Source organism: Terrapene carolina, unplaced genomic scaffold, assembly GCF_002925995.2.
Source record: "Terrapene carolina triunguis isolate 2854851 unplaced genomic scaffold, T_m_triunguis-2.0 Scaffold85, whole genome shotgun sequence".
Lineage (NCBI taxonomy): Eukaryota > Metazoa > Chordata > Testudines > Emydidae > Terrapene > Terrapene triunguis.
In genome coordinates, this window is record NW_020664436.1 from 8905885 (window position 1) to 8919655 (window position 13771).

The 13771-nt window shown below is 43.3% G+C and overlaps 1 protein-coding gene across 1 annotated transcript in view; it reads right to left on the bottom strand.

Annotated features, from left to right (window-relative positions):
* The window catches only part of BIRC6 (baculoviral IAP repeat containing 6), a 330062-nt gene that overhangs the window by 170962 nt on the left and 145329 nt on the right, over positions 1-13771 (bottom strand). The window contains 2 exon segments of the mRNA XM_024194786.2: positions 2181-2356; positions 3339-3901. Coding sequence (XP_024050554.2) covers positions 2181-2356; positions 3339-3901 — 739 coding nt within the window.

The window sequence follows — 13771 nt, forward strand, 5'->3', positions numbered from 1 at the left end:
AAAGATGGAGAAAAGCCATTTCATTTCCCTGACGAGGCAGCTGAAAAGTTTGCCAACATCAGCTTCCTTGAAAAATATACACCTCTACCCCAATATAACGCGAGCCGATATAACACGAATTCGGATATAACACGGTAAAGCAGCACTCTGGTGGGAGAGTGGGGCTGCACACTCCGGTGGATCATAGCAAGTTTGATATAACGCGGTTTCATCTATAACGCAGTAAGATTTTTTGGCTCCTGAGGACAGCGTTATATCGGGGTACAGGTGTAATTAGGGTTTCCTCAAACAGCATGATTACACTGAAGGGATCCTGGATTAAATGCAACTACAATATGGAATTAGCATTGCCACCTGAAGTATACAAAAAAAATGGAGAGAACTGAAGTCCTTTCAAAGGAATTCACAAGGTGTTGGTGTTCTCACTTTTAGTACCAACTAAGGCAAAGGCATGGCAAACCCAGAAGAATGCAGCCTTAAAAGTGGCTGGACAGATGAAAGCAGCTCTAAGACATGTTGGAGACTTCATAATCCTGTTTTAACATTTTATCTATGTGCTTGTCCACTAGATTATGGATGAAAGCCCCCCTACATAAAAGTAACTGTTTCATTGAGCTGGGATACTGCTTAAGTACCCAAGCAAATTTTTCATATCTGTTCTTGCGTATTGTGTAATGCTTTAGCCTGTGTGGTGGGGAATCAGTTTCCAACAGGAGAAGGGGGATTCCAAGGAAGATCTATTCAAGAGGGGAAGCTTTGGAGGTGGATGTGGATGAGCACCTCAGCCCAGGTGAAAGGCTAATGCCTGAAGGCCAGAACATTATTCAGATACATGAATACCTAAAAGCCTGATTAGAAAACAAGGAAACGAAGACGCTCTGGACACCATGACCAGTGCCCTGAAGGGGAAAGTCTTATCCCACAGAGAGCTAAATAGGTGTGAGTTCATTAAACAGGGGAAGGATGCAGTCCCTGAGAAGCTGGTGTTGGCCCACCCCTCTGTTTCACTGGAAGGGAACCAGTTACAGAGGACATCTCCAAGATCTGGTCACAAATGGACAAGCTAGGCTCAGAAGAACGGAGCAAAAAAGGCCTGGGGTGACAAAAACACGAGCAGGGCCACACTCGTCAAGGGAAAGGCAGCCTTGTAGGACTCCAGATCAGCAATTAGGCTCAGACATACCACTATAATGCTCCTGACACTTTGGTAAAGTGGAGGCCCACCTGGGCAAAGCTGTAAAGTACAGAGGTGATGCGTGCATACATCCACGCACACACTGCCCCGCCACCCCGCTGTGGAGAACTGCTAGGTCTGCAATCACCAGTCTGAAATACCTCAGGAACTTGGGTACTGCAGGCAGAAAATAAGCAGGTGAACCAAGAAAGGGGGGCGGGGGGGGGGGGGAAGAAGAAGAGAGGGAGAAGAGAACTAGATCTCCTACTGCACAGGAAGTAGACTGGGATGAGAGAAATCTCTCACTGCCAGCATTTGAAAGCCAGAAGCTTGCATATGGATTCCATCTACTTTTGACTTGAACATGGATAAATCCAGCAGTTATGGGATTGGCATGTGTCTATTCTTTGGCGAATAAAACTTAACTCTTTACATAACCAGCATTAACTGCAATCAAAAAAGCCCTATGCCAACCCCATACAGGGAAAATGTTGAGATCCTCATAACACAGGCTAGCAGAAAGAGAAATAGTCAAGAGTGGAAATTTCAGAGTCTCTTCTCCAGAATCTTAGACCAAAGCAGCATGTGCATATGGCCCCAACAGTTGCAAGCATTTCAGGACATGCAACATCTTCAATGGGAGTCTACAGAGGCAGAGCCATGAAGGAGAAAAGAAGAGCCAAGAAAATAGCTGTATCGTCGCTACAAATGTGCATCACTTGAAAGGAATCTAATTTATTTCATACTTAAAGCAGTGAAACTACTTAACAATTTTAATGAGACTAAACACCATTAAAATGACATGTACATTGGTAACTCAATTATAGAGTGAACTATTATCTGTGAGGACTTCCATGTTTCTTAGAAAGGCTTTGAAATCTAAAGGTTTTTTATAGGATTAATTCAGAAAATATTTAAAGCAGACTGAAGTCTCAGCTACAAGACTGTAAAATTTCTATTAAAAGAACATTTCAAACTGTAACTGAATAGACTTAAGAGAACTTACTTGTCTTCCCATGTACCCACAGGCCATGTAGGTAAGAATTGGTTGAAGCATCACCTGCACTGTAGTGGCTTTTTTACTAAGTGTTGTCAATATAGTGAACAATCCATCTCCAACTGATATTGCATCTAATCCACCATGAAAGTTTTCATGTTTTGTGAGATGCAAACCACTTGCACCTAGTAAAAACAGATGAAACGCACAGTTTAAGGCCAAGATGCTGAGGCTTGGCAGACAAACTGCCAGTTTTACACAAACAGAGAGTGCATTAACAGAACCTAATGCTATTTAAATCTCCATTAAATTAGTATTCCCATAGCTACTGCAAAATATGAATTGGCATGTAATTAACAATGAAGTTTGCAATGAAGTGTAAATTATTATTACAGAGCCCAGACATGTGTAAGGCACTTTATAGCACATATAGGAAGGACTGATCCTGGGCCAAGAGAGCTTACTTTAATGTTAGGTGAGACACTACAATGGAGGTGAATTAACCAAGGGAATGGGACAGGAAGTTCAACGGTCACAGCTGGCTCCATCTAGCCAAAAGCAACTAAAATGTATTTAGGATTCTTTTCAGAGGGCAATATCAATGTATATTATAGAATATTCGCAGCTCACTGAATGTCTGGTGCAGATGTATGTGTTGCACAGGAGTTCAAAATTTATTCCCTCGCTAAATGGCAACTCTGCTGTTCACAGTACTACACTCAGCTTGCTTACCTATTTATAATAGGAGTAAACCTCCTAGAAAACCATCTGACCTCTGCATATACTTGGTAGTCAGTCAGAACACACTGTCAGCATTCACTGAGACTAACAGAAATGAGAGAGGTGGGATGGTTCTTATGCCCTGTGCAAGGGCCAAAGCCACCATATGGCCCTCTACCTTTTGGAAGCAGTGAAGTCAAGAAATAATGCTGTTTCAATTGTTCATAATTCAAGTTGATCTATTCTATTAAAACATTTTAAGCAACTTCCAAAAAGTTAGACTGCCAATTCCACAATAAAGTGTGTGTTTGGTATTACTCTCTCCCTACTTTCATCTCTACACTATTATATTTTTCTCATATGGGGAGAAAATGAATTAAGTCTTAACATTCTGAAAGAGACGTTGCTTTTTATTTAAATGAATACTATCTACTTGCAAATACATACCGATTATCATTGCCATAGCACTGCTGTTACACTGGCCCAGAGCAGACAAAATCTGGCTCATAATTTGTTGGTTGGCTAACACCAAGTCTGCCACATATGCAGTTGATCCTTGAGTATTAGAGCTGTTTCCATTGCCATCTTTGCCTCCAGAAACTTTTTCTTCATCAGAAACACTGTCTGTAGTACTACTAGCCACTGGAACCCGAGCACTATATTCTCGGTTACTCGAAAGTGGCAGCTGCACTAAGATATTAACCAGCTTTAACAAATCAAACATGAGTTGATCCCTTGTCATTTCTCCACAAACTGCTTTGGCATCACCTGGGCGGATAATATTGGCAAAGAGCCCTCCAAAACATGCGCGAGCACCCACTGAGCTGTCTGACCCACTGCGAGACATCACTTTGTCTGAGCATGTAATGTAATGGTGCACCAAAAAGGTGATAGACTCAATTACTGCAGAAATGGTGCTAACTGATACTACTTCAAAATTCTGTTCCAGGGTAAATTCCAAGAGCTTCACTTGTGCATCCAGAGGTCCCTGGCCTGTTTGGAAAGCACCCCTAAAAGAGAGAATCAAACAGAATATATTTAACTGACAGGTGACAACAGTTTATATATCTTTAAAAAGGTAGTCCTCTTCAAAGGACTTACTGTATTTCACTAACCAATATACTCTGAAAACCTAGCAATTTTCAAAAATGTATGTTGAAAGCACACAGGTAATTTTCTGCTCCTCTGACAGAGGGGATAGGCATTTATTTTTCATAGCAATTTTTATAATCACATGGGGCACTACATGCTGTTTCTGGGAAGTCTCCCTTCTACACTGTGCTGATATCATCAGGAAGGTAAACACGTCCCCCATTGAAAGAGTCTGGGAACTACTGTTTCTTTGGCCATGTAGTTACCTTAGAGATATTTTTGAAATGCTGGCATCAACATTTTTGATAAAATTACTGAGTGGAAAATTTTGTAAACTTAAAGAAAGTTTTTCTATGGGGGAAAGCCCTCCAATCTTTTATCACCAATGGGTGGATTTCCACTTGTTTTCTGGCAAAAAAAGGGATTCTTTACTCCCCATCATCAAATTTTCTGGGTTTTTAATCCTTAATGGTCTGGCTGGGTAATTACGCATCAACATCACAGGAAAGAAGTATCAAATAATTCCACTGTCACAAACAGGTCAAAGTAAGTATTTGCATGCCAATAAGCCACATGAAAGATAGATTCTAATTTAGGTAGTATTCTTACTGAAGATCTGAAAAATGGATGTTTGGTGCTACTACTTTTGAAGTTTTACCAATGTGAGCTGAATTATTTAAGTCTGATTTAGCTAAAAGAAAAAATTAAATTTCAAAACTAGCAATAAGCTACTGATTTAGAACTGAATCTTTCTGTAATTTTCAACATTACAGAAAGCAAAGTGAATTAGTGTTTCAGTATATGGTCTTAAGAGTGCAATTTAGAAGACAGAGTGAGGTTTTAATTCGAAAGAGAAGAGAATTAAAAATAAAAACACTTCCTTCACAATCAGTCTAGTGCTTTGATGAACAATAATCATATTTGAAAGTATATTGAAAACAATATTAAATATCTGAACCGCCGTTTTCGTGCTTTTCCTGTGTTTTGGGAGATTTAAATCCTACTTCTTGTTTGAAAATATTTAAGACATACTTAAAGGAGGCTTTAATATCAGAGGACGAATCAACTCCTTTTTCAAAAGCTGTTTTATTTCAACCCTGAGTTTGTGTGTTGCTCAACATAAGTCAAAGTAGCATGCATACAGTAACATGCTGTAACGTATAAACAAAGTGAATTAAAGTTGGAATGGTTATGCCAATAAAAACATTTATTTCTCATCATGAATATATTTAAATGTTACTATACAGCATTCTACTATTTCAAATTACAGATATCATCCAAGGTAAAATTACTTTTGCTTGTTGCAGTCTTTTCTACTTCCAGTCTATGATTAATGGACAGACAGGATTATGGTGCCATCTACTGGGAAGTGAGGAAGCAGAATTGAAAAAGCTCACCTCCAATTATATAAGCCCTAGTCAGGACCTGCCCATCCCAATTAAAGAACTACCAGAACTGTACAGAAAGCAACTGAATACAAGAGAAATAGGAAGCAAGAGGCAGCACATCAACCACTAAAAAGAAAGGCAGGATGAAGAATGAGAGGAGACAACAAATGGAATTACCAGCAAGTAATTTTCCCTTTTTCAAAGTCTCTTCTCCCATCCTACAAAGGTAGGTTAAAAGAACATGCAATGGCTCTAAGAAGCAGCAACCTCAGGAGGTGAGCTTACCTTACTGTGCTGCTAAGCTGGCCCTTGCAGCCAAATGAGTCATCCAGAGAAGTGAACAGGTCCAGCTGATAGTAAAAAGAGAGGGCCAAGCCTGCTACCTTATATACCTGGGAAAAAATACCTCACTTGAAGTGAGCATTGAAGTGGAGACTTCAAGCCCTATGGCATTTGACAAGCTCAGAACACAAGGTTTACCAGCCAGACCACATGAGAATGCAGCCTCATACCCATCTAACAGCAGCAGCAGTAGCAGCAGCCTTGCTCTTGTTGCAACGTTCAAAACATGAGTGATTTTTTTTACTTTTTAAATTCTTGAAAATGAGAAATATAAAGCTTAACAACATGCTCAACATACAATAAAGGCAGCCTCTTGTCATTGATGGGGAAGATACTGGACTTGTCCCAGAGGAATTTGGTATTAACTGCAGAAAAATTCCAGGACAAAAACAAAATAAACTCTTCTGAAGAGAACTGAAAGCACACAGAAGGGAGGAGAGAATTAATCTCTCCCACTTGTCTGGCCACGGTCATTACAATAAACGAAGATCTTAAAAGGAAAGAAGTTATCAATAAGTTTGCTCTAATGTCTCAAATAGGGGTCTTGTCAGAACCTGGGCTCCCATTCATAGTCCTGATAGAAGTTCCTGCTCCGGGAGTCCGCCGTTGCATTCTGAAGGCCCAGTAGGTAAATCTCACAGATTTTTATGTGATGGGAGATGCACCACTTCCACAGTTTTAGCCATTCTGCACATAAAGAGTGGAATCTTGCTACCCCATGTAGGTTTATATAGTACATGGCTTCCCTGCTGCCTAACGTTATCTTGACAGACTGGCAACCTGTAGATGTGACTGCAATCCAAGAGAGACACATCCGTGGTAAGGATTTCCAAAGGTGGTAGACATGAGAATAGGATTCACGTCACCACCTTTATGGCTCTTTCCACCACCTGAGACGTTTAATGGTTCTTTCCACTTGCGAAGGTACAGTGATTTGTTTGGAAAGAGAGTCTGTTCAGGGCATACATAAGTCCTTAGCCATGCCTGAACACATCTGAGATGCAGCCTCCCATGCGAGAAGGGTCCCTGAAGAGGGATGGGGAACAGAGGTGGGTATATGTGGAGAGAATGGAAATGAATGGAGTATCCCATAGTGACCACCTTAATGACCACTTGTCTGAGGTGATGAGCTCACAGGCAGGTAGTAAGTGAGATAGGTGGTCTCCAAAAGGAGGTTGGATGGCAGAATGGTGCAGCAGACGATCCAGAGAAAGAGGCTGTTTGAGGCCCTTGACTAAGTTGTCAAAACAATTGCTTAGAGAAATGTGCAGGCTGGGTGGTTGTGGGAAGATGGTGGTCCCCTTTTTGGGGGGGCTCCGTAGAGCCATTGGTGGGTGGAACTGAAATGATCAGGTGAATTATACTGTTTGAGACTTACGGAAGACTTCTGTTTGTTGCAGGCACACACATTCCCAGTGACTGAAAGGAAGTGGAGGGAGGGGTCTGTGTTAAAACTAAAGAGCTTGAGCCCTTCAACGGGGAAGTCTTTCACAATGTTCTGTATCTCCCTCAGGAGGCCAGAAGATTGGAACCAGGATGTTACTGCAGTAGCTAAGGACTGTGAAGCCACATTGGGGTTGTCAAGAGCATATTGCAGGGAAGCTCTAGTGATCAGCTGACCTTCTGAAATGCGGGCTTGAAATTGTTTCCTGGGGTCTCATGGGAGTTCTTCAATAAATTGAACAAACTGAGTAGTAGTAAAAATTATATTTTGCCTTCAAGGCCTAGTAATTTGTGACTCAAAATTGAAAAGCAGCCAACAAATAGCTTTTCTTATCCAGGAGATCAAGGCGTTTAGATGCCTTCTCGGAAGGAGAGGGTGTGGAGCGTGCTTGACAGTTCTCTTTGTTGACCATGTCTACCACCAGGGAACTAGGGGTGGGATGGGAGAAGAAGTATTCCATTCCCTTGGGCAGAACGTTATATTTTTTTATCTGGTGTTTGTAAGCGGGTGGAATAGTAGTAGGTGTTTTTACCACAGAGTTCATGCAGGTGAGAACAGTGCCTCATGGATGGGTAGGGCGACCTTACACTGGGAGGAGATATGTGAAATGTCCACCAGAGAATGCTGAGACTACTAGACCTTCCTCCAAAGCAGTGTGGAAGGATTCAGTTAGACTCTTCATTAAGTCCTGGAAGGCCTTAAAGTCGTCTGCATAAGAGGGCAAGGGTGGCATTACCATCTCATCAGATGAGAACTTGTCCAAAGTTGACCCTTCTTTGTTTGGTTGGTCTCGCTCATCTTGGGTCGCCTCAGGTTCCAAGAGAACATAAAATACCAGCGAGCAGTCTTGTGGAGCCAGTGGCTGTTCAGTGAATCTAGGGCATCTGCTGGGCTCTGGAAAGTCCTCATCAGGGTACATCCCTAGAGGCATGTGCTGGTACGATGCTGTGACACAGCCTTGTACAGAAACCTCGTCAGAGGATGTGTTATCCCTTGAGTTGAAAGGGGGGGGGGGGAGGGGGGAGCTTTGTGCATCAGTTCATCAGTGCATCCTGTCCTAGTGGGAAAGGGTTCAGACACAAGTTGTTGAAGCAATACTGGGGCCTGGAATAGGGATTGATGCAGAACCAGGATGCTTCATGTGGTACCAGAGAGGCCAACAAGATGATAGCTGTGTGCTCAGACAGCTGATGTCCTGAGGAGGACAGTACCTGAGAAGGAGCTGGGTATCACTCTGAGCCGTTTCTATGGCTCTAATCAGATGACACTACTAGAGCCCTCAAGTTCCTGGTTTTAGATGCATCTCGATGCCTAGAGGTATCAATTGTTACCAAGGAAAGGGCCTCCTGGTGCTGTTTAACTGAAGAACTCTCCAACTGGACTTCTTAGGCAGTACTGACGCTTCGCTACCGGCACCAGCTGTACCTGTTGTGGGACATGAGGACTCCCAAGAGTCAGCTCTATGTGGTGACTTAGTCCTCTTTCTAGAGTCTCTGCTAAGAAAAGGGGGTGGTCTCTTCTTTTAGAGGGCATCATCTCTAGAACTGCACCTGAAGTCACTGGTACGGCCTGAGACTGACCTAGAGGGACAAACACAGACCCCGTCGGAACTAAGGAGCATTCTATTAAGAGGAGCTTTAGCCTAGCCTCTCTTACCTTTGTGGGACCTACTTTTAAACCCTGTGCAGACTTTACACTTTGATGGGACAGGAGTTTCTCTGAGAGATTGAAGACAGCTAGAGTGACCGTCACTATGAGTAAAAGTTTTCTGGCAAATCTGGCAAGGCCTGAACTCCAGAATCTTAAACATACCTCAGGGAAGTATCATAGACCACAAAGAGCAAGGCATCAAGTTCAGAGGGGAGGAATCCCCAAACATAAGCTGTGCTCCAACTAATAAAAATGAGGTAAAATAAAAACCTAAATAAATGAAATAAACATGGGAGGTAATAAGAAAAGCTGAAAGCAGTGGACACCACAGTTGCTTCATCTCAAGCCGCAGGCAGCTGAGAAGGAACTAGAGTGGTGGTGGGCCCACGCCTCTTTATAGGCCCTCACCTGGGAGCATGAGGCACTGCTCTAGGCAAGTGCGGGTCCACAGACACTGCTATATACAATCTCCAGTTGCAAGTGCACAGGCGCACACACATCCTGCAGTGGTGCACCTATAGGAACACGTACTTGAAAAAGAAACAAATCTCAGTCACACGACTTCTCAGCACACCGCCTCTGCAATATGGAGCCGATACTTTCCTAGCTCACAGTCTCATTGTGATGCCTAACTAACATTAGAAGAGTTCTCTCTGAGCCTCCAAGTCACAGTGAAAATGCAAAGTCTTATACAGACATTTTCCATAGCTGGTAGAGAAGATGCATCACAAATAAAAGCATGTAGGTCTCCAATTCTCTAGATTTGCCCTGGAAAATACTAAAAGGGAGGTTTAGGGTCAACAAGAGTACCCCATTAATGGTACAGAACTTTAGGTGTTCTCCCAAAACTATGTACCCCAGATTCTGACTGTAGGAAACCAACCCTGAAGGTGGCCAGCAATTGAGAGTTTACAGAATCCAGTCGTTCTGAATAGGAAGGTGGTTCATTTATGATCTCTCCTCAATATCATATTCCCACTGACAAACTGTAGCAGGTTCTAGTGGGTGCAGAGGGATCAGAGCACTTCTAAAACTGAAATGAACTTGGCACCAGAGGGTAGAAAGGAGCTAGAATATGCAAGACCAGGCTCTTTGTTCAGAAGCTAGACCAGCAGGCATTGAAAAGCACCAAGAGAGTTAAGGGGCCCTGAGAGGTCTCCATGGTGTTGAAACAAGGGAAACCCCTGAGACAGAAGCTAAAATGGGAGTACTATGGCAGGCAGGCCACTGAGAGCACTGCAGAAATCTCTTTGCTGAGAGATGGAGTGCAGTATAAAGAAAATTAGAGGTAAACCTGCCACTAGGGAAGAATCTCCTATGCAAGGCTGAGACAAAAGTGAAGTTTCTAATGAACCAATAGAAAGCCTGAGCTCCCTAGCCAACAGCAGGGAAAACCAAGGGGAAAAAAAATCACTCAGGAGGTAGAAGAGACTAACCCCATCCAGAGAAAAACAGAAGCTGTGGGTTCCTGCAGATTACAGGTTAGCGAAGGGAGGCTAAGACCACAGAGCTAGTGCAAAGGAATAGGTACTTAAAGAACACTAGGTATGTCTGCACTGCAGCCAAGCATGTGATTTGCAGCTTATGTAGATATACCTGTACTAGCTTGAATCTTACTAGCTTGCTAAGCACAGAACTTAAGATGCGGCGCAGCAAGCTTCAGTGCAGGCTTCACAAGCCTGCCTGACCCCACTGGGTGTACACTTGCTTGTTCAGCCTGTGCCACTGCAGCTTTAAGTTTCTGTCGTTAGTGAGCTACCTAGATTAAAGCTAGTGTGGGTACGTATACCCAAGCTGTAAATCACACCCCAGGGGCTGTGTAGGGGTACCCTATACGTAAAGCCAGGTCCTTAGTTTTACATGTCGTCTGAGAGACCCAGACAAAATGAACTGCAAGATATTCAGTTTAACTTCCACACTGAGTGACACTGGGCTGAGGTTTGAACCTCTGGAGCTAAAGAGTGTAGTGATTTCAAATTTTATGCTTAAACCCCGAGTCATCTGTGTTGGGATATGTATGGGTTAAGTAGAGACCTGGGAAGCTGCTAATGTGCTAACATGGCATTAGGGGACAAAGACATAAGGCTGTAGTTCTGTGTTTAATAAATAAGTTGCCATATTTTGCCCTTCCCTGTTGCTTGTAAGAACTGATAAGTGTTGCAGCTGCATAAGAAATGTGGGGATCTCAAAGGTACCTTTTGGGTAAAGCAGTGTTATCTCCTCCTCCCTTCCTTTCCCAGCTACATAAAAAGTCCTGGTTTACGGCCCCTTCCTATCTCCCCTGAGAATTGCTCATGACCAGGGAGATTTGTGGCAACAAATTGTTGCAAAAAAATATATTTTTAAGGTAAAATGCCTGTGTAATATGTGTAATGCTGTGCACGATAGGGTGGGTTTACTAACAAAATGGGTGGTTTTGAGGTGTTGTAACGGATGTAGGCATGTACATACTAACAAACAAAAAGAATGGGCTGTAACTAATTCAGTGCTTACTGGACAATTGGGTCCAGGGGAACAAGTATCACAGTAAGGAAGCCTGTACTCATATCCACCTCTGGGTCAACCTGCTCTTTCTTCTAACAATCTGTGCACCCAAATCTTGAAAGAAAGCCTGAGAGAGCATGGACTCCAAAGATGTTTATAAAAGCTTCCAGCTGAGCTTAAATAGAGCTACATTTACACTACACGCTTGTGGTGTGATTCGTCTGCTTGTGTATAAATAGTGTAGCCGTGGTGGCACTGGTAGCAGCAGAGAAAGCACAGCTGAGCCATTCTTAATACAATTCATCATCATCATCATCATGTTCCTATTACCTCTGGCATTTAGGGCAGTGATGAAGCTCCTCCACTCCTGACTGTTTCTGGCAAGTCTTTCACTGGTTCCGCAGCTGTACCCCAGGTTTTTCAGCTCGGTTTCCACAGCTCTTTGCCATGTTGTTTTCGGGCGACCTCGTTTTTGCTTGCCTTCAGGTGTTCATCTTATTGCTACTCTGGTGATGGAACCAGTTTCCAACTGAAGCACATGACCGATCCATCTCCATCGCCTCTGCGCAATGATGGTGCTCAGATCCTCTTGGCTGCACTGTGTCAACAGATCTTGGTTTGAGATTGTTCTGGGCCAAAAAGATATGGAGGATTTTTCTTAGGCAGGTTTTATGGAATAAAGACAGTTTGGACATGTCATACTTTTTCATTCCCCAGCATTCTGAACTATAAAGTAGTGTTGAAAGTACGCAGCACTGATATATCTTGAGTTTGGTTTTGATGTTGTATTTTGATGATTTCCAGACTGTATTTAAGCTCCTGAAGGTGTTTCTGGCTTTACTGATTTTGTTCCGGATGTCCTGGCTTGTTCCACCATCCTGGCTGATGGTGCTCCCAAGTATGTGAATGTGTCTACATTGGTGAGAACATAATCCTCTATCCGTACTGGTGATGGTGAGGCAATATTAAAGGTCATGATATTGGTCTTATTGCAGTTGATTTTCAGTCCAATTTGCTGGCCGAATGCATTGAGTCGAGTTGTTTTTCTTGTATATGGTGTTGGGTATATGATAGGAGAGCGACATCTGCGAATACAAACCCACCTGAAAATGGTAGATGTGCTCTCAGCATGGCTCAATCATGCCTCTGCTGTCACTACCAGTGCTACCCTAGCCACACTGCTATTTATACTTGCACTAGCTCAATGAGAGCTAGTGTGAATGTGTGTACACAAGCAGAAGAATCGCACTCCCAACTCATAATGTATACATAGCCCAGGGGAAAAAAAAAAACCATTGTTGTGAGCCCTGTGTAGGAAAGGAGCTAGAAAAGTACCTGTAAGAGCAGGGCTTACCAGGGGCCAGCAGAGAAGCCTCAGGCCTAGGCACCCTGAGAGAACATGGCTAAGCTGAACAAGCAGCCAAACTGCTCAGGCAATGGGTCTTTGGAGAGATGAGAGACTGTTTCCTGCTTGTAGGTGGGGTGAAGACTAAGCTCTCTAGTATCAGACCAAGAGATAATAAATCTGTTCGTCATATTGTGGGTGGAACTACAGGAGGATGAAGGAGCACCACACAGAGGCTGGAGAGACAAAAATTTCTCCAGGAGCTGAAAGAAAAGCAGGCTGAAAGGTATTGTTTGTGGGACAGAGAGGCTGATAGGTGTCTATACAATGGAGAAACAGAAGGAATGCCTGCTAAAGTGAGACTTACTAAAACTGGGACCATTTGAGAGACATCCAGATCCAAGAGCTCCTGGACCTTGCAAAGGCAGAGAAATTGCTGAAGAACTGGATAAGCCAGAGAGCAAGTGCCAAGCTGTGGCACAGTTCAGATAGCAGTAAGGTAGGTAGACTGCTAGGACCTCCTGTGCTCCACTGAAACTGCCACTCCCTGCTTAAAGACGACATACATTTGGGCATCCTGGCGTCCCCATGAGAGGTTAGAATAGTGTCTGATTGAATGGTATCTTCTGGCCAAGGAATCCCATACACCTAAAAGGATGAAGTGCTGTCGCAGAACTTAGTACTCTGCCTTTCACTCTCTCCTGCCTGTCTGAAGCAGAGCCCTTGGCGTTCCTCTTTCGGCACTTGTTCTTTTTTTTCCTTTTCTTACCTCCTCTGTTTTCCTGTGTGCCCATACCACAGAGAGAGACAAAGATGCATAGGCAGAAGGAAGGAGAGAGCAGGAAAGCGGGGGGGGGGGGGGGGGGGGGGAGGAGAGATTGGTCAGTGGTTTGAGCATTGGCCTGCTAAACCCAGGGTTGTGAGTTCAATCCTTGAAGGGGCCACTTAGGGATCTGGGGCAAAATCAGTACTTGGTCCTGCTAGTGAAGGCAGAGGACTGGACTCGATGATCTTTCAGGGTCCCTTCCAGTTCTATGAGATAGGTATATCTCCATATATTATTTTATTTAGAGGTAACCAATCCATGCTGCTGAGGCCAGGAAGCAAAGAAAACTTCAAGGTGGTCAAAATTAGG